The sequence below is a fragment of the Rhinolophus ferrumequinum genome, chromosome 3, assembly GCF_004115265.2.
Source record: "Rhinolophus ferrumequinum isolate MPI-CBG mRhiFer1 chromosome 3, mRhiFer1_v1.p, whole genome shotgun sequence".
Lineage (NCBI taxonomy): Eukaryota > Metazoa > Chordata > Mammalia > Chiroptera > Rhinolophidae > Rhinolophus > Rhinolophus ferrumequinum.
Window position 1 is genome coordinate 31,976,101 of NC_046286.1, and position 22,612 is coordinate 31,998,712.

Genomic DNA, 22,612 nt, shown 5'->3' on the forward strand with positions numbered 1-22,612 from the left:
TAATAAAAAGAAGATAATTATTTTCCAACCTGCTTATTCTAGTTTAAGGTTGTAGGTGGCCAGAACCTATCCTGGCAGCTCAGGGTACAAGGCAGGATCCACTCTGGACAGGACGCCCTTCTTTCTCAGGGCACACAAAAACATCCACAACTCATTCAGACTGGGACAATATAGACAGGCCCACACACGTAACGTGAACATCTTTGGGATGTGAGAGGAAACAAGTAGCCGGAGGAAACCCATGCAGACACGGGGAGAAATGCAAATTCCCACAGACGGTGGCCCTGGCCAGAAATCGATTTTTTTTTCTCATCAATGTTACAATGAAACAATGTTGAATGAAATGATGTTATTCGAGGTGCTGCTGTATAGAGGCCTTGATGGGTTTAGTCATGTACATAGTCCAGATGGTCTCAACAACACATTACTCCATTACTCTCTCAAGGCTGTGTGTTTGAAATGGCTCCTGGTGTGAGAACGGTGGCAGAAGGCACATCCCAAGGAAGGGAGGAGGTGAGGACCCTCTGACTGCCCAGGTCCAGCTTGCGGTCAACCTGAATTCACATCCTCTTGATGACCTTCTCTAATATTACTAAAATATCATATAATATAATAGGAATTTTATCAGTTCAGTATTTCCATTTACCAGTTTTTGGAAACATTTCATTATTATCATCACATCAAATTGAAAGTTGTGATTTTCCTTGAAATTTGAAATTCCTTCAAATCTCCTACAATTAAATATTGCTTGGGGCAAAGTAAAAACTGTCAGTAATTGATCATATGGATACAACGTTCTACAACATTCATATCAATTTTATTTTGTTTTTGTTTTGTTTTATTTTAGAAAGATCATTTAACATATCTACCATCCTAACACATTTTTAAGTGTACGTTATTGTTGATATAGGTACAATGCTTTACAGCAGATCGCTGGAGTTGATTTCCTAATTCATTATGGCTAATTACATGTGAATGATCATCTTAAAATGTCCTTTTGTCATTTACCTACTACTATTAGTGAGGTACTAATAAATGTACTACTTAATGTACTACTTAAATGTACTACTTAGGAGTCATAATAATGCAAATGTATTCATAAAGTAATAGAATTAAGGTGTTCTGTTTAGGCAGGCGTTGATTAATCTACTTCTACTGTAGGAATACGTTAGATTCTTTTTCTTCACTCATCTTTTTATCCAATGAATCAAATATTATAAGGGACAGCAGAGATTTTGCTTGGGTGGGTGTTGTATGTATGTATCTGTGGAGTGTGCACTATGGGTTTTCAGAGTATACAAAAGAAAGAAAGCATGTAAGCATGAACTTCAGTCATCTTTAATCATATTTGGCCCATAAAAATGCTGTGAGGATTAATTAATTATTAATCTTCAGTAGTTGCAAATGTATTGCTATTATGATTGTTGTAAACCAAAATTTAAGCATGACAAATGTATGAATTAGCCAGAGAATTGAATGTAGTCATGAGCGATGTTTTATTATACTAGTACTAAAGTAGAACTTGATAACAACTTTACAGATTTTTTTGTAGATTAATAGGAAGGACTCCATGTTCCATAAAATAGCAATGGATAGTCTAATACTCATCCTCAGACACAGAATCAGATAGTAAAAGATGATTAGGATTTCAGTGAGAAACTTTCAAATGTATGTCCATCAAGGAAGAATAATTGTGTCAGCTAATAACTCATTAATTTATTACCATTTCAATGCTTTCAACATAGCCGCAAAGGCTAATCAGAAAATAAGCATGTTAGCCAAAAAACTGCTTATGTTACTTTATGTGACTCACATAAGCTTGGTACATTTTGTCCATTGCCTCATTTTTGTCAGTTTTACATTTCCTAAAATGCATTTGTCCCAGATTAGGTGACACTTTTATAATGAAAAAAAATATTCAAATAATTGACTTTAATAATTCCTCTCACCATGGCGATAGCTATGTAATTTGAAAGCAATCACAGGTTCAGTAAAAATTTTAATTAATATGGACAGAAGTGATAGCACCGTGTAGAATTAACACCTAGTTGGTTGAAAAGGAGATTGAATTGACCAGATGTTTTGTACCCAACTTACTCTTCTCATTTGAACCATCTCAACTCCTGCTCTCTGCTTCAGCTGTCCTCTCCAGAAGTGACTCTCCTGTGTTCACCGGTTAACCCCTTCACTTGTGCTTTTAATCCTCTCCTAGTCAGCCTCCTCTAAGACCTTGATCCACCCATGATCCTTTTGCTCTTCTGTTTTCAGTGTCACTCTCCACAGAATCCTAGCCTCTTAATCTACAGATATATACTTAATCTTTCCCTGTTCTAGAAACATTTTCCCTTGACAATATCTTTTATTACCAAATTTCCCGAAGGAATAATGTTACTGACCACTTTAACTTCCTCACATATCCCTTAACCCACTCATATCTGACTAGGACTTCTAGAACACTATGGAAATTTCTCTTTCAAAGTTACTGGTGATCAATGTTCTCTCTCCAATGCCAACAACCTAAGAATTATTCTAAACTGTCTGTGTGTACCTATTTCTCTCTGTCATAATCTGTCCACTATTTCTGCCAATTGGAATCCTACATATCCTAGAAAGCTTAGAACACATTCTCCCTTCTACACACAGACTTCAGTAATATCCTCAGGTAAATCTCCTTCCTTTGTGTGTGATTCAATACACTTTTAAAATGCTTTTCTTATAATGCTGATTTCATTCTGACTCAAATAATCTAAATGTTCCCAGGCCACAGGTTATGGGTACAAATGATGTCATATTAATATCAGCACCTAAATTGTTATGATGCCTGTGCCACTATAGAACCTCGGCTCCCTCCTAAAAGCTACACTCCTTACTTCTGGGAGCCCCAAGTGTGTTGCAGATGTGCTCATGTTCAAAAGCAAATACGCTTCTGTTCTTGTTGTTCTAACCTTCTTGTCAATTCATGTCATCCCTGTCTTTGCTGTGAGTCCCCTCCATGAAAATGCGTCTCTGTGGGACCCAGCCAAGCTCTACTCATAGCTGGTTATCCTCATCCTCAGGTGCCAGAGTTGCCCCATGGCTTATGGCTAAGTGTGTGGGGGTGTGTGCTTTGGAAGGTGGTGGCATGGGTTCAATGACCCTCTAACTGTGTCCTGGACTCCAAGGCAGTGATACTTAGGCACAGAGGCACAGTGTATTTATCAAATATAATTCAATCAATTGTTGGCATTTCTTCCTCTGTGGGGCTCAAAAGCTTGTAGATACAGATACTGAGCAATTCTATTATTTTCACGTTGACCATCCCTCTTCTAATTTACTCATGATAAGAATGTATAACATTCCCTTTCCTTATGAGAGCTATATTGAAAAAATATGTTATGATATATTGTCACTATTAATTCTAAGTTCAGCTTTGATGCAGTGAAAGAAGAAGTTTTAGCAAAGTGTTTCATTCAAATCCCAAATTATATTGAATACTCACTGTGTGCCAGGCACTGAGGGTTTAAGGGTGAAGACCAGTTCCTTCACATCGAGCTATTTCTCTCTGGGAAGACAGATATGTTAACGATTAGCTATTATAGAATGTAGTAGCAATTTTTAGATTTTATGTATGATAGATTCTGGAAGTACGGACAAAGCAATTTTGAGGGAACTGGGAAAAGTTTCATAGAAGATCTGAAAAGTAGAGGCTTGAAGGATAAGTATAAATTTGCCAGGTGAGCTAGAGAGCCAGTGTGTGATAAAGGGCGTATCTGGTGGTTTTAAGGATCAAGACAATTTGAAGAATGGTGAGAAATCCCATGTGGTTAATGAATACAGGTGGGGAGAGTGTCTGGGAGGGTGGAGAAAGCTGAAAGGGCAGGCTAGGATGCTTTTCTGAAAGGTCTATGTGCCAGGCTAAGGGGTTTGAATTTTATTCATATAAAAAATGTAAAGTAAAAGGTGAAAGATTTCTATGATCAGAAGAGAAACCAGGTTTATCAATTATACTTCACCAAAGCTGTTTTAAAAAAAAAAGTGAAGATATGGAAGCAATAGTATTACATTCTAGGCAAAAAAGCTATGTATATGCCATTGGGAACATCACAGCATTCAGTTAGATCTGGGAGTCCCGGACTAATCCTGAAGCAGAAGTGAAGCCCTCAGACTCAGGAAGGACCCTTCAGAATTCAGAGGACCTCTTGGGGCTGATGTTGGATTTGACCCAGGAAGTATTATTTTTTTCGTTTTTGGGTGGGGCACACCTGGAAAAACTCACCTTCAAGGCCTTTCTGAAGAGCAGCTTCTCTAGTCTATTCTTGATTTTTTTTTTCATCTTCGATTTTTATTTTCTGAATGTCGTCTAGTAGTAGGGCTTGTTTTCAAGGGGAAGTCATTTACAGTGTCACAATGAACAAGTGTTAATCATAACAGGTGAAAGATTATTAGAGAGTCATCCAAGCTTTGTTTTCCATTAACAACCTATCTGTCTGAATCCCGTCAGCAAACACAAAAAGGCTAAGATTTCAGTGTCTCTAATGGCTGTGGAACTCCACCATCATCACCCAGCTTGTGGGGAAGGCATTTCAGACAAACCCTGCAGGCCCCGCTAGCCAAATTGCTTGTAATGTGACAGGTGATGGTGGATGTCAGCTGGGAAAGAAATGACTTACTATAAACTCCAAGCATCTCTCACTTCACTCTCAGGAAATGTAACTTGTATCTTATTTCTCTTCCTGGAAGATATTCAGCCAGTCAAAGGCCCCATTGATACTTGTAAATACGGAAGTTCTTCATAAACCCTGCCTCACGCTGATTTAGAATGGAGGAATTAATTTGGAAGCCAGTTCTTGATATTTAAAAATAGATTTTTTTTTCCATTTAACTATTTCATTTTGAAAGCAAAAAACTAAATAAATAAAGGTTGTGCTTGCTAAATATGACTCAGTTCTACCAAAATAGCACTTAAAAAAAAAGGGCTTTGCTTCAAGACTTGTGCTATGAGCTGGTTGAAGAATTACCCCTGGAATCATTATAATTCATAACTAAACTTTCTAAACACTTTGCTTTCTAAATGGATCTCACATTCAATGTTTGAAACACCATTTAAAAAATGAAATTTCTCCAGAATAATTGTATCCTCCTGTTTTTCAGTTCATGAGCACTGAAATTTTCGAAGTTTGCTAATCTTTTTTTTTTTTTTTTTTTACACATTTCACTCCTTGCAACACATTTCTTGTTAAGGGAAAAGAACAAAAAAGAAACTGGTAGTCTTGGATTTTTCTTTCTAACCCTCTTATACTGTAGTTTCATTTTGTCCTTTATTTTTTTCTACATATGAGCTAGACGTGTTACTTGCCACATTACCAACTGTGGTTCTTTTAGAAATATTGAATCCATTCATCAAATTGAACTTGCTGCATCATGAAATTACCAATTACTTAATATACTAAGAAATAAAGAAATTTATGAGCTTCATTATGGTCTTTATTTTTCTCGACAACCAATCACTAGTTGTGCCGAATAAATGAGATCTACTTGATTTCTTCTCCTCATAAAACAAGTTTTAAATAAATACTTACATGTATTTTAAAAGAGTGAATTATTTTTTTTAAGTTTTATGATTTTCCCTGGCTTTGTCATGCTTGCAGTACTCCCCATTTGTAAGGGAATGTGAAAAAGCAGTTTGTCCTCTTAAGGCATTTCTTATTAATTGGGGCAGTCAGGAATGCCCATTGTTTGTTCATTGACATCCTTCTGTTCCTGAGAGACCAGACAGTTCACCTTCATTAAGTGAACTTTGTGTATAGCTATGTTAGGCATTGATTTCACACTTCAGACGATGAATGGAATGGAAGCTTCCCTATGCCAGGAAAATAGTAATGTAGGATTAGTATTAAGGGTTCTCTTTCTTTCCATAATCGTTTGAAATAGTCACATTTGTGATAATTATTTTCACAGTTTAAAGAATTACTTGTCTTTTTAGTTAGGTTACCATTCTATTGATGTTCTTCCTAAGGTATTAAAATCCCAATATATTGCTTTTCATCAGTAGGATAAACACAGATGCACTTTTTATCAGACTACTTCATATTTTCCTTCACGTTACATAGATATTGGTATATATACTGTTCTCATCATTCTCACTACTTCCTGAAAATTGCACTCAATAAAAAAAAAAAAGGCTTGGTTAAAAATGATAATTTTTCTAAGAAATTATCTCTAAGGAATTTATAGAAAATATTCCTGATTGGTTATCACCTTCTGCAGCATGCCTGTCTTTCCTAAAACCTAACAGACAGTATCCCTATTTTAAAGATATTACTGTGTGGCTTGCGATACTTCCTGATCTGTGCTCAAAATATCATTAGGGGAAGGAACTGTAGTAATCTGCCCCTCAGGGTTGTTGGTCACTTAGGATATGCAAATGTCATAATGAATACTTCACTCAGAGCCCAAAATATGATTTATTATTGTTGTTATTATTATACTATGATTGTAAACATTTTAATTATTCATTTGTTGAAATTAATAATTTTATATTTATTTGCCTCCTCCCACCCCACTTAGTACTCAGAAAAACAGAGTTTTTTTCTCCCTTGTAGTCCCAAAACATTACTTTTCAGTCAGGTCGGTAACAATGAGGGATATTTTGTTCTTAACCCAGAGGATGTAAACAACTTGATATACAGGGAAAAAAAGGACCTTGGAATGAGGTGTTCTGGGTTCAAGTCCCATTCTGACCTCTGTTTGGCAGAGTGATGTTGGGGTAGTTATTTAACTTCTGTGGCTGTAATTTCTCATTTACAAAGTGAGGTGGTGGATCTCAATCACTATTAAGGTTCCTGTTAGCTTAAAGAGTGTGTAACTACAGGAAACTATTATGGGTAGTGTCTTATAACAGAAATATTTCCAAGGACCGGAAGACGTCTGTTGAAGCACACTTTTGGTGAAATCTTCCTGGAGAAGCTACTCTATTTTGCTATAGTCTGTAGAGATTTTAAACATTTTTTTTGAAAGTAAGAATACTGATTGTGTTTGTTCCTAGACTTGTTTCATGTCAGCTTTTTGATTAGCCTGCTTTAGAATCACACAGGGCTTGGCTTTTCCTTCTGCTGTTTTCCTGCTGAATGTGATGTAGTCTTAACTTTCAGGCATTATGCAAATTAACATAGATTTTTACACTGAATACAAGTGTTTTGTACCTATTAGGACTGGTCATACTCATCACTATGAATTTTCTGTGAATAGAAAAAATGTTTATGGGTGCATCTTGTATGTCAGGTATTAGTCTACGATGCTTGATTTAAAGCAGCAAGTCTGGCAGAGCCCCTGTTTTCTTGGAAATCACATTCTAGTCACTGAAGACAGGAATATATGTGTAAACCAGTACATTTTTTAAAAAAAAAAAGTTAGCTAGTTATAAGCCTATGAAGAAAATAAAACAAAGTGTCAGGTAGTGACTAAGGTGAAGACAACTATAGACCTTTCAGAGGAAGTGACATTAGAGCTGAGACCTGAACAGTGAAGAGAAGCCATCTAAGTGGAGACTTCTCGGAACGGCCATCCCAGGAGAGGAAACAGGAAGTACAAAAGCCTAAGATGTCAATGAGCCTGGTTTGTTCAAGGAACAAAATTCAGGTCATTGTAACTGGAGCATGGGTGCTACACAGAGACTGAAATAGGAGATGATGTGTCAGAGAAAAGCTGGAGTCAGAGCACATAAGGCCTTATGAGCCACGGTAGGGATGTGTATATTATTCTAGGACCCATGAGATACCATAAGAAGATTATAAGTAGGAGAGAGACCTGGTCTGATTTACATTTTAAAAGTTCATTCTAGCTGTTGTATGTAGAGTAGACTTTAAGGGAGGAAAAGAGTGACAATAATCAGGACACTATAACCAGCGTCCCAGGGAGAGATGGTGGCACCTTGAATTAGGGAGTGAGAGTGGAGCTGAAGAGAAATGGACAGAATCAGAATGTATTTTGGTGGTACAAATAGTAAGACTTGCCAATGGGTTGGATGAGGTGGGGCATGAGGAAGGAAAGAAAAGGATCAAGAATGACTTAGGTATTTGGCTGGAGCACCTGGGTGAATGGCCATGCCTTTTATTAAGATGTGGGATCCTTGTAAAGGGATGTGTTTGGTAAGAAACAAAAAGCTCAATTTCAGTTACTTAATTAGAGATGCTTTTAATGTCTAAGTGGAGATGCTGAGAAGGGACTTAAGTATGTGAGGCCGTAGCACAGGAGAGGGAAGTAGTCAAGGTTTATCTTGATTGCATATCCCCTTTGGTATTACCTCCTCCTTTTTGGAACTTTCCTCCCAAACTCCCAGTAGCTTAAGATGACACTTTTGCTGCCCAGGGCTCACGACAATGGCATCTCATCTTGGTCTGGTTAATTAAGGGGCATTTCCTGCTCTGGATTTATTCCTCTTTCTCTCTCTATGCCTTCCCAATTTAAACTTCCTTGTTTTATGACAATCCCCATAGATCCCAGTTCTATGCTTTCCAAGGTGAGAATTAATTATTAGTCAATTTGTTCATAATGTGTGATTGGTCTCTAGAGACTAAACTGATGGTAACAGAGCTTGCATTTTATAAACACAAACATTTTCCAGAGGGAAGGAAAGCTCTAATAATAGAATATTAGGTGTTTTGGCTTGTCAGTGACAGTAGTTCCTAGTTAGGGAGGATGTTGGTATCTCTGAGTTTATAACCACATATGCAAATTACTGGCTGTAGAATCCCATTTAATAACAATTATAAGTACATAGAATGATTAAATGCTTCCTCCACTTCATGCCAAGATCTTTCCTGTAATATATAATTACCTTTTAGACATCATCATTTTATTTATATTTCCTAATGATTTTAAATAAATTTTGACCAGGATAGATATTTCATTAGTCAAGTGGGAAAGAAAACCTAGAGAATGTAGTTAATACATGCTATTTACATAAATACAACCTACTCTTTAGGCCCTGTACAGTGGTACAGTGAATTTATTCATGGTTAATAAGATGTTAATTTTTATCTAACTCCATGAACACAGGTACTAGTACTTTGTAATTACATAGTCTGTTTGAAGTATATGGAGAAAATAATGGAAAACGAGTATTTTCAGTTGAAGTTTCCTTCATCTCTTAATGTCTCAGTGACTTATTAATTAATTATAAAGGCAATAGGTTGGAGATTATAGAATTTATGACATATTTTTTTACCTTCCATAGCAGCAAAAATGATACTTGTTAGTGTTAATTCTTCCTCATCTCTGTCCTGGAAGAATGTAAGGTTAATTTACAGATCATTTTAAAGTTGAGGATTTTTTTTTTCCCTAAACTGAAAATAGTGTTGTTGTTTTTTTTTAAATATTATTAATAAAAATTATATTTATTGCAAACATTGAGAAAATATAAAGAAGACAATAAAATCTCTCTTAATTTTAACACCAAGAGGTAAACATTGTAATATTAAAATCTCTATGAAGTAAATTTTTTATTCGGGTCAAATTCTCACTGGTACTGGTTCTCAGGTCTGGACATTGCCTTCTTCCATAGCTGGTCATTGTAAGGAGCCCCATTTTTGATCATCTGCCACTTCCCCTGTAGTTTAATAGTGTTTTCTTCTATTTTGTGATTGAGCAGAGGGCTCCTACACATAGAGAACATCAGAGGCCAGGTTAAAACTACATTCTAGATTTTTTTCCAACATTGAAATAAATTACAAGTTCAAAGGAGTTTAAAACATGTGACTTACAAGGCTTTAGAGACACTCCTGATTATATGTAGACCTAACCTTCTCCAGGGCTAGTATAAAGAGGACTCCACAGGTGGCAAGGATTTGTTGGTAACTGTAGATAATTTGGAATGACTTTAGTTTGGCTCTCTATGACTTTTACTTAGTTGCATTTAAAAATTTGATTTTAGAATAAACATTTTATTAATTGCTATACCTCTGCTCTCACCTGTCCAGGAATATTTAGCTGACTTTGATTAATGTGAAGAAAAATAGACAATGGGAAATAAAGGCTTAATTACGCTTAAATTTCACAAAATTTGAGAACTTCAAATGTAGGTGAATATTAATTTATGTGGGTGAATTTTCCGTTTACAACATTGAATTAGATACAATATGTATAAAATGGAGGGAAGGTAGAAAATATTCCGTTGAGAATTTCTAGCCAAATATATATATATGAATGTGTTTGGCAGGTAAGTATCAACAATATTTTTCTTAATGGGAACATCACTGCATAAGCAATGGATAGAATTTCTTATAGGAAATTGCGCTCCATTCAAAAATATTCAAGCATGGATATCTTAGACATAGCAAGCTGTCATTATATCTCTCTAGTAACAGACCAGTAATCCAATATAGCCTCTTTTATAATAGAAAATTTGGCAAGACTCAGAGAAACTTTCTCTGTCACATTAAGCGTTTATGCTTATGTGGTATAAACAAGAAACACAGTAGGTAAGAATAGATATATTTTGTAACATTATTTTTAAAAACCAATTTTTTCTTCAAAAATAACAGTTTTGGCAAGAAAAATAATTTTTGATCTTAAAAGTAGAATATGAATTTTTGAAAGGGAAATATTATAAGGATTTTCATCCATTATAGACTTAGACTAAGAAAAAATATTTTTTCTTTAAAAATCACTAACTTTATTTCAATGTATTATTTTAAGACTATATTATATATTAGCATTATTAATATTAATACTTTTTTGCTTTGTTTTTTGTCACAGAAGAAACCTTTCATGAGATATAAATATTTTCAATTTTTGAATAAAATTGTAAATTATTGAAAAATAATCATATTTAATTTTATTATATAAAGTATTGAAGAATCATATCAACACTAAATAAGTCTTTATCTGTTTTATTTGCTGGATCAGTCATTCATTTAACAAATATTTGTAGAGTTCCCTGTTGGCACTACACTTAGGCTTTGTGTTTGATGCAAAGATAGATTTAATGCTGTCCTTGCCTTCAAGGAATTTTCAGTCTCATGAAGAGATGTGACAGGCGCCTATATGAATATAATCCTGAAAAAGTAAAGTGAAAGGTGTTTTAATTATTTTTTGCTTTATAAAAAAATCACTGCAAAACTTAGGGACTTAACAACTTATTATTTGTCATGATTTTGTGAATCAGAAATATGAACAGGATTCATCTACATTGTTCTGCTTCATGAGGAGTTCACTCAGATAACTAACTCTCTTGGCTGTATGAAACTTGCACTTGGGCTAAACTGGAGAATCCAAGCAGATATTACTGATGATGTCAGCAGGAATGGCAAAGTGAGGAGCTTAGAAAATGTACCCATCCATAAAAACAATGAGAACACAGGCAAACATGGTCAAAACCAATATTTTTAGAACTCTGGAAATTAACCAAAAGCTTGCAACATTCAAAAAATTGATTCAAGAAAAACACTGACTCTCAATAAGAAAAGAGAGCTATCTGGCCTATTGTCCTATTTACATCCCTCTCTCCTCAACACAATGGTAGGCTTGAAAACCAACAGCTTCATAATCACAAGTGCAAGCTAGCAGTCTAGCAACCATTGGAGGAGGAAGAATGTGTTTGGGGGTCAATAAAAGTCTCATTCCCAGAGAACCGTCATTATTTTACCTGACTGGTAGTTAGTTGGAAACCTCTACTCATAGAGCTTGTCTTTATTTGACCTGACTTGCTGAGTAAGACTAGCCTTTACCCCATCATTTGCTGCAAATAGTTAATAGCAAGTGTGTAACATTGCAGCTACTCAATACAACAATTACAATTAGGGTAAATGAGAGAAGACCAAATATTTTTTAAAGGAAAACTTGGGAAAGGAGATGTCCATTGAAAGCATTAGAAAGCTCCAACCTACTTGTGGAAATCCAGACACCTGTGTGTATGCACAGGGCTTTGTAGAAGCTCAGAAAACATCTGAAAAGGTCCTAAGCTCATTGCTCTGGCCAACTTTGAAGCTCTGAACAAGCATAAAGTAAAGGCTAAGGAAAGTTGTGAACTGCCTGCCTGAGGCAATCTCCAACATGCACACATAGTTCCTCAACAGAGGCTGGGATGCTTACAGGTCAAAGGCACTTAACTGTTCAATCATCAGCTGACCACTAAACTGAGCAGAGACTCCAGTGGTCACACATGGAAGATTGCACACTTTATGAAATTAGTTCAGGAAAGTGACTAAGCAAACAAACAGCAGCAACAACAATATCAGCAAAAATAACAAACAGCAACAACGGCAAACCACTAATGGGTGGAGAATAATCTGGTTCCCAGAGTTGCTATGCCTTATTATTTTAAATGTCCACTTTTCAATTAAGAAATTACAAGATATGCAAAGAAACGAAGTATCACCCATATGCAGAGAAAAGAACAGTCAGTAGAAACTATTTCTGAGGAAATCTAGACATTAGACTTACTTGACAAAAACTTTAAATCAGCTATTTAAAATATGTTCAAATAACTAAAGGAAACTGTCTAGTGAACTAAAGTTAAGTGTAAAAATGATGTCTCATCAAATGGAAAATACCAACAAGTAGATAGGAATTATTAAGAAGTAACAAATCAAAATTTTGCAGTTGGAAAATTTTGAGAGCAGATTTGAGGTGATAGAAGAAAGAATCAGAGTACTTAAAGATAAGTCAATTGGAATGGTTTAATATGAAGAACAGGAAAAAACAGAATGAAGAAAAATGAACAGAACCTCAGAGACCTATGTGATACCATCAAGCATACTAACATAAGCATAATAGGAGTCTCAGAAGAAGAGGAGAGAAAGACAGGAACAGAAAAAATATTTGAAGAAATAATGGCTGAAAGCTTTCCAAATTTGGTGGAAACCTTTAATCTTTACATTTAAGAAGCTCAAGTAGGAAGAGAGATCCGCCCCTGATAACTACCAAAAGACAGAGAATCTTGTTAGGATGCAGAGAGGAGTGTTTCACCATGTACAAGGGGGTTCTCAATAAGATTAACATGATTTCTCATCAGAAATCATGGAGGCAAGAAGGCAGTGGGATGACAAAGTTCTAAAGGAAAAATGATGCCAAACAAGTATTCTGTTTCTAGGAAACTATCCTTCAAAAATGAAGATGAAACTAAGTCATGTCTAGTTTCAGAGAATTGGTCACTTGCAAATCTGTCCTACAAGAAATACTGAAGGAAGTCCTTCAGGTTGAATGAAAGAGAACTAGACAGTCACACAAACCCAGAATGAGAAATAAAGAGCATTGGTAAAGTAAATTACATAGATAAATATAAAAAACAGAATAACTATATTTTGTTTGTTAGTTTTAATTCTAATATTTAAAATGCAGTCGTATAAACACACAAACAAATAAATTAAGCAGTAATTATAAATCTGTTTATGGGCATATAAAACCTAAAGATACAGTTTGTAGGACAATAATAACACAAAGGAAGGTAGAGGAAACTCCTATATAGGTATAATATTTTAATGTACTTTTGAAATTAAATTGATATCAATAAGAACTGGATTGTGCAAATTTAGATGTTAATTGTAATCCTCAGGGCAACCACTGGGAAAATAACTCAAGAAACAATGGAAGGAAAATGGTGCACTATCAAATATCTTTTCAACATGAAATAATACCATAATGAAGGAAAACAGAAACTGAAAAAAGACATAAGATATGTATAAAACAAGTAGAAAAATAGAAAACATAAATCCTACCTTATCAGTAATTAGATTAAATGAAAATATTAAACAATTACGCAAAAGGGCAAAGATTTCCAGAGTGGATAAAAAAGAACACATGATTCAACTACGTGTTGCCCAAAAGACTTACATGTTAGATTCAAAGTGAAAGTAAAAAAGATTCTTTAGAAGTAAAGGGGAAAAGATATATTGTGAAAGCAGAAATTGTAAGAGATCTTGATTGGCTATGCTAATTGTCTTAAGTCAGCTTGGCCTTCCATAACAAGGTACTACAGACTGGGTAAATTAAACAACAAAAGTTTATTTCTCAGAGTTCTGGAGGCTAGAAGTTTGATATCAGGGTGTGGCATGATTGGGTTCTGGTAAGGGCCCTCTTTCCAGCTTACAGATGGCCACCTTCTCTTTGTGTCCTCAAGAGAGAGAGAGAGAGAGAATGCTCACTTTCTGGCCAGTTTCCCTCATCAAACACCTGACAGACTTTCCTCTATAAGGAACCAGCCTCTGCAGAAGCTGGTGAGGGGTGTGTGTGTGTGTGTGTGTGTGTGTGTGTGTGTGTGTGTGTGTGTGTGTGTCTGTGTAGTGAAAATGAGGTTCCCATGTTACCTTCTCTTTTTACATCATACCAGACAAGAGGTGAGAGGTTTATTATTGAGAGAAACTGAGCCAGAGAACCTCTAGCTTGGGCGTAAACAGGATAGTGAGTCAAGAAAGAGGCATGGCACCAAAAACAAAGGGATAAATTAAAATTTATACAGAACTGTGGGACCTCCATACACCCACCCTGCTTCCAGAATGCCTATAGACAGGTGAATACTCTTTCCTTGTAGGAAAGAGGTAAATAGAAAGATTCTATTCTGTTCTAAAGTTAGAAATAGAAGGACTCTTATTTGAAGAAATGTCCATAGAGACATTGTCTCCCTACATTAACATTTGAGAGGCTCAAATGAAATCTGCCAGTTGATCATGCTATACAGTAAAGCTGGTTCATTGGCAAACTGTGTCAGCATACATAAAGTTTGCAACCAAAGTTTTAGTGCTTTATTCTAAATATAGATGGACTACAATGAATCACCAGAAAACAGAACATAGCTTTCAACATGGAAGAGAGAGGCCAAAGTATCAAACAGGAAAAATTAACTTAGATAAAATGGAGACATTCAAGGATGCAGAAAATACCATTTAAAAGCCCACCTAATTGATAATATCAGAGATTTAAAATGCTGAATTGAAGATATTTTGAAGAAGAGAACAAAAGAGAATTTTGGAAATAAAAAATTAACAAAAATTGATGTTGAATAGAAGGATTGGAAAATGAATCAAGGTGATATTCCAGAAAGTAGAATAAATAAGGAGATGGAAAAATATGAAAAAATGTAAAAAACAAACAAACAAGCAAAAAGACTAGATTGTTAATGTAGGAGTCAAACAATTGTCTAAAAGAGGAACTCCTGAAAGAGAGGATAGGGAAAATGATATGGAGAAAATAATAATGATAAAAAAAAAACACAAAAAATTTTCTTCAGTATGTACAGCCCATATTGAAATATGTGCTTAATAGAATGAATGGAAGGAAAAAAAAACAGGAAATAGTACATCAAATTTTAGAACATTTGAAATAAAGATAGGATCCTAAAAGCATCAAGGTGAAGAGTGGGATGAAAGAGGCAGGAAATTGGAAGCAAAGTGGAGACACAAGTTTTGCATGTGCTGGTGGTTGGAGACCTGCTATGTGGGTTGAGGTTTCCTTTTTAAAAGTTGTTTTGATGCAGCGTCATGATTTTTTATAAATATGGAATAATACATAGAAAAATAAAAGTTATTTTGATGCAACTTACTAGTTCAAAATTTCCACTTGGAAGTTTAAGTTTTGGTGTCACCTCTCACCTATACCTGTGTCCATTTTTTAGGTTTATAGGTACTTCTACAGAGAAATGACAGGCATCAAAGCCTGGTTATTTTGTTTATTTCTTAATGAACAACATTACTTAAATCAGCACAGTAATAGTTGTTATAAAATTTAGTGACTTTCCAGAGAAAATACAATTTTAGAAGTTTTATTTTGATGGGATGGAAAACAAATATTTTACTAATTACTTGCTCACTTAAGAGGGCATATAATAATGTACATGCAGTCAAGTTGGTTGCCCCTTTTTGATATGTCCTCAAAGAAGAAGATAAAACTAGAGCATACACACACACACACACACACACACACACACACACAATATATACCTCTGTGTGTGTGTGTGTGTGTGTGTGTGTGTGTGTGTGTGTTTAACTGAGTAAGTAAATAAGAACTTTAGGCCAGCATAGCTTTTTTAATATTTTTTTCCTGATATCCCTACCAACATGTGACTTTGTCTCTAACACAAAGAGTAAAGCTAAAATTTAAGAATTCTCCATGACAGTTTGGTTGCCAGTTTGAGTAGTTAGTTGTCAGTTTCAGTAGACCTCAGTGTAATATTTGAAGTTAGCGGTTGTTATCTCAATGCATGGTGTTTTCATTTATGTAAATAACTTCTGGCTATGTTAGTCTGTAAGAGAATTCTTGCCTACTATTCTTCATGATTTTTTAAAAGAAAAGTAAAATTTGCCTTGCAGTTTTTACATACAATGCAGATAAATTTAAAAGTCAGCTTGGAGGAAAGTATTTCTCCTTGTTCTCCAATGAGAGTCTAAATATGGTATATGTTCATTGTGAGTTTTTTTCCTTGAGTTTCTTCATGGGTCCAGTGAGACCAGTATTTTGAAACAAGATTGAGGCAGGAGGATAGTTGGACTGTCTTTTGACTTCTCTCTAGTACCTAGAAAGAATTTGCTCATTTTCTATAGGAATAAAAAACAAGGTAAAGCTTCCTTGTTTTATTTAATATCAGTCTTAAATCGATACTAAGAATTCAGTATTAGGAACTCATTAGCAAAAGCTTAATATGATAAGGTTTCTTCTTTGGAAAATGTACATTTAATTGTTAGCAATGTCCTTTGTTATGCTTTGTACTTCTCTATACTGTCAAAACTGAAAGGTACCATTTATTTCCTTCATTAACCTCTACTGCTTGCCCAATTGCAGAGAATTCTGAGATTCTCCTCTGTTGGAATGTCCTGTTGAGTAAGGCCGTATCACTATATAGCACTATATAACTTGCTTGCTTTCACATATCCCATATGTGTTGCTTTCACATACACCATACCCGAGAATTTAAAAAAGGGAAAGAACAAAAATAAAAACTAGATAGGTAATATAGTATGCTGCTTCCACATATCCACTAGGATTTTTACTATAAAAATACGTAATGAAGTATATAAATCCACTGAGAAAAATATACTGAGATATTGTGTTACACAGAACTTTATACCTACATTTTCTTTCCTTGCCATCTTCAGTTTTCCCACAATAGTTCTTTGTTTTCCTCCCACAGTAAGCTATTTCCCAGAGGCCTTCCTGAAGAGTATGCCATAGCAGCCATTTTTCGTGTACGGAGAAGCACCAAAAAGGAACGGTGGTTTCTATGGCAGGTTTTAAACCAGCAGAATATGCCTCAGGTAAGGAACTTTAATTGTACTTAAGCCAGGTAAATCTTGGAACTGTGTGCACAAATTTGGGAGCAGATCTAGTATCCAAATATTCTATCTTTTAGAGGAATCATCAATAGGAAAATTCAAGAATTCTCGTAGCTAGGATCATCTTGCTGATATCTATAATATGGGACTCTGGAGGGTGAGACAATATTAGCTTTTCTTTTACTTCTAGTTAGTGACAAAGATTAGAGATTTAAAAAGCATAATTCCTATTCTCAGGAGCATAAGGTATAAGAGTGTTACCAAACTCAGATTTGGCTGCATGCTGCTCATAAACCAATGATGGAGAGACAAGGGTTGGTGGAGAAAAAGGTAGGTTTGTTCAAAATGCCGGCTTTCTGGGAAGATGGCGGACATTGTTTCAAAGACTGCCTTCCCCCTTCCTAACACAGTCAAGGAGTTTTATAGGTACACAAAAAGAAGCAGAACAAAGGAAAGGGGGAGTTTGTTATATGACTCGTCTGGGACAACATTTCCTAGGGTCTAGTTTGTTCCTCCATAGTTATATGGAACCTGGTCATAGAGGTGATTCATATGCCATCTGATGGAAAATGGCAGTCTAGAATTGCAGCCTTGTTGCCAGTGGCTGGATGGCTGAGGGCTGACTCAGTTTCTTTCAAGTTAGTGTTTTGCCAATTAACCAGATTAATGAGATATACATGTAGCCTCAGGGAAACACAGTTATTGAATCAGGTCAGAGGGTAAGGAAGCAAAGAAAAGAATGAAAAAAAAAATAAGCTAGGTTGTTCAGTCTTGAAAAATATACTATCACCCTTACAAGGGGATGTCATCTAGGAAAACAATCTACTAGAGCATAATCACAGTGTGACAAGTGCAGTGGTAGAGGTAAGCTCTGAGGAGGTAGGCACTACGGGAGCATAGAAAGGACAGTTCCCCAAAATCGGGTATGGAAGGACAGGAATCTAGAAATACTTGTTGAAGAGATGGTGTTTGGGCATAAGGAGGGGTTACAGGTACTCCGGTGAGGAGAGATGAACCTCTGTATTACTTATTGGCACCATATATTTGGGTTTACTTTGATATATATCCATTGGAATGTTTTTTTGTTTTTGTTTTGTTTTGTTTTAAGGAGGGTGCAGCTCACAGTGGCCCATGTGGGGATCAAACTGGCAACCTTGGTGTTATTTGCACCGTGCTCCAACCAACTGAGCTAACCGGCCACCCCTCATTGGTGTTTTAATCTGTTAATATAGTCACAATTTTGTGATGCAAAGACAAACCAAACTGAAAGAGTATCTCCTCTATGAAAATGCATTTTCTCTGCCCCATGCAAATCCTCAAGAACTTGATATTGGTTTCCATGCTAAGAGAAGTGGTCCTATTTGTATTCTTTTAAAAATTAGTAGCATTTAACTCTTAAATTACTCATACAGACATATATATATATATATATTCTTAGATGTTTTCTCAAGAAAGGAACATATTATATGCACCAGAATACCATATGGTTTTAAACCATTTTATAGCTGGATATTTACTGTTCTTTAATGTTAACAAATCTGGAGGACACAGGTATTATCTAAAACATTTTACTAAATGCCTCAGTTATGCTAACATGAGTCTTGAGTTTTTATGTGTATGCTTTAATAATTTCAAACATTGATTTTAAAATATTTAAAGATAATTTGCATTTTTGCAGGTTTCGATAGTGGTTGATGGTGGAAAGAAAGTGGTGGAATTTATGTTCCGAGCTGCTGAGGGAGATGTGTTGAACTACGTTTTTAAAAGTCGAGAACTCCGTTCTTTGTTTGATCGTCAATGGCATAAACTTGGAATCAGTGTACAATCTCGGGGCATTTCACTCTATATGGATTGTAATTTAATTGCAAACAGGCAGACTGATGAAAAGGAGGCGGTGGACTTTCAAGGAAGGACTGTTATTGCGGCACGAGCTTCAGATGGCAAGCCTGTAGATGTGAGTTGTGATGTTGGTTGTGAATAGAACTAGTCAAATTTCTAAATTAAAACAACCTTTCTTATTTAAAACTTCTTCCTTTAATTACTATATAATACCTTGGCTTCTCAACACTGTTTAAATTAATTTGTCATCAGATATGAGAAGGATAGCTATGTATTTCTAACTCTGTTTTCACATATATTATCTTCTATCTGTTTTCACCCATTTTTTCCATCCTGTGAATTTAAAAGAACTAGGTCATGCCTTAAAAACATAAGGTTATTAAAATTGAATTTTAGTAAAAGTGAAAATATGCTACCAAAAGTAAGCTTGGTCTAAACTCATTATGTTTTGAATAGAAAGGGCTGGAAAAAGTTGAATTTTAAATAGTTCCAGATTATCTGGTGTTTTCATTCAAGAGCAATAGGTTATTTATTCATCCCCATTATAGCAACTGCTTTGTGTTGTAGACTATTTTTTCATAAGCTTACAGTGATTTTTCAGGGTTCTGATGGACTAAAACATGGCCACTAATTGTATCAGTAGGTCATTCAGATGAAAACAATTGGATAGTAAAACGCTTTCAGATGAAAAGATCCTTTAAAAATTACATTTGATGCTCAGATGATAAAGATTTATTATTGATTTCCCAAAAGAAGAAGTTTTCTAAGTTTGATGACTGAACATTTTCTTGTGGACGGAATGATGGGAAAACCTATAAAAATAATCTGAATGCAGGTCATCAATAGGAATTGCTATTGCTGTTAACTGAAAGCACTTAACTGTTTAATTTTATTTCAACAGTACAACTCTGTGCAAATACATACTTGGCGAGCTCATTTTATACATACACACACACATACATATTTTTTTTCAATAAAATATTATTTTTAAATTGTCTTCTCTTAGAGACAGTGAACAAATCAGTGAGAGAATGCCATAACTAGGGCTCAATGATAATCAGGAAAATAGGACAGAGCAGAAGCCAATCCTGGGGAGAAGACATGGCATAATGGAGAGTAAGCTAGCTTGGGCGAGTCAGACAGATGTGGTTGTTAATCATCCCTCATCTACTTAACTGTTATGATCTACTAATTTATCTTGTTAGTTGCTAATTTATCTGAGTCTCTGTATCCTCAATTACAAGATAGTATTGATAGAGTTTCTCATTATAATTGTACAGAGTATGTGCCTAGCACATGGTTAATTCTCTGTAAATTCATTTATTTATTCAGGGCCAGCCATGGCATTTAATCAACAGTGGCATAAGAGAGTGGGAAAAAGAGAAAAAGAAACCTTCTATTCCAGCTCTCAAAGATCTGGGAGCCTAATGGAAAGATTAAATTATATGTCAGAAAATGGTGCCTACCAATAATAATGGTATTAATTGTAACAACAATTCTAGACAGACCTATCAGACAGATCTCTCCAAAGGCAAGGAAGGAAGTGGAGACCAGCAGCTAGAACAACAGAGACTTCCAGCAGTAGATAGAATACAGGTAGATGGGACGTCAGCTTCAGGAATTCTAGCAACAGTGTTAGGGAGTGGCAGTCGTACCTGCTGTAAGTACTGGAGTTTGGAACTAGAATCTGGTCCTTATAGGACTAGTGAGAGCCAAGGGGGCTGTGGTTCCAGGGGAACTGGAAGAACCAAAGAGTACACTGAGATAAATTTATAACCTTTGGGGGAGAGACAGCTATGAGAGAGGAACAAATTATTGCAAGAACTGGGTTTAGGTTCAAGGCTCACCCTCTGAAGGTTGAGTGTGTGTCCTGTGTCTCATTAACTTCTCACCCAAGGAAAGAATCAATCCCAGAAACTGAGGCTAAAAATATAGGTGTGTCCTTATAAAATGACATAATGTGAAAATCATAGTGTTATAATACTTACGTAGTTTAATATGGAATCAACTCATTTGAGGATAAAATTAAAGGTATATTACAACGATGCAACTTTTTAAGGAGATAGTCACTGTTTAAGTTAAACAAACAAATAAATACATAGTATTTTATTTTTTAAAGATTCTTGGTCCTACTAAAACTTTAAGTGACCTAATTTTTCATTATCTCCTTACAAGCTCTATGATTCCGTAAGATTTGCTATAATGGGAAATGTTTTATTTATATAGAATTTATGTTATTGAAAAAAATGTAATGATTGGGTTTTATTTTATATATACTAGCCGTGTGCTTTTGTGAAAGATAGGTGACAAATCTTATATAAAGTATTTTTTTTTTAACAAACAAAACGTGTGACAAGAGTTAGTAAAAGACTCAGCCCTAAACAGTCCCATTCTAAAGCACTGTGTCAAGGAAGGATTCTAAGTTAAGTAATGAATAACAAAAGCATGATTAAACTAGGCTGGTGGTAGTTTCAATGTCATGGGTAATTGATTAGGTTCTAATCCGTCAAAAATTGATCATCTATCTTCAGTTAAGCAAATTAATTCATATGAAGGGCTTAGCACAGTGGATAGTACATAATAGAATCTCAAAGTTTATTGGCTATTTTGATAACAGTGATGATAAGTTTTACTTAAAAAGAATATTAATTAATTGGTGTCCCCATTCTTCATTCTACGTAATGAGTATGTTACTGCCTGGTATTTCATTATACTATGTAAGACAGTGTATTTAAACTTTATAAATAAAAATTAACTTCAATAACCTTGCAAAAAGTTATAGAAAAGCAATCATTTTTCATTTTATCTCAGAATTTTGCATTGGCTGCAAATCTTAGGTTGCACGTGTATTCATAAGATGTCTGGAGTTCTTAATGCTTCCTATGAGCTGAATTGATTTTGTTCATCTCAGTGTAGACTAACAGTTATAGCTTTTTATTTTTTGCTTATCGGGTGTTGGGGTAGGGATTTAGAACTAACTGCTTTCTATTATCATAGGATTAATTATTATATTACAGTTGGGCCTTTTAGTAGAAAGTACTTATTGACCTCAAAGTAATTCATAATCTAGCTGTTATTTTGGGAGACAAAGAAGTGGAGAGAGGCAGAGAGAGAAGGCAGGGAGGAGGAGTGGGTGAGGGGAAGGCTGTTCCTGACCTATTTTATATGTAAAATCATCATCTGATTAATTATTAAGTTAAGTTTTCAACCACAAACTAATTTAAAATAGCCTATTTAGGCACTATCGTTGAAATTTTATTACTAGTCTGTATTATTTACTTGCTCTTTTGTGGTTGTTTGATCTTTCATTTAAAGGCATGATTGTATTTTCCTTGAAATATTTTTAATTTCATGTCCAAATGCCAAAAAAATGTGAATCTGCTGAGTAAATAAAAGGAATCAATTAGTTTTGTAAAAAGGTTGTGAGTCCTCCTTAAGACTATGCCAATATAATATAAAATCCATAGGTAGTAGAATATATGAAAAATAGATAAAAACTAAATACATTTTTTTTCCCTTAGTGGGAAGTGAAC

The 22,612-nt window shown here is 35.1% G+C and overlaps 1 protein-coding gene across 1 annotated transcript in view; it reads left to right on the top strand.

Annotated features, from left to right (window-relative positions):
- The window catches only part of COL19A1 (collagen type XIX alpha 1 chain), a 304,480-nt gene that overhangs the window by 32,376 nt on the left and 249,492 nt on the right, over nucleotides 1–22,612 (top strand). The window contains exons 5-6 of the mRNA XM_033102674.1: nucleotides 17,099–17,222; nucleotides 18,919–19,194. Coding sequence (XP_032958565.1) covers nucleotides 17,099–17,222; nucleotides 18,919–19,194 — 400 coding nt within the window. The remainder of the gene's footprint in view (nucleotides 1–17,098; nucleotides 17,223–18,918; nucleotides 19,195–22,612) is intronic.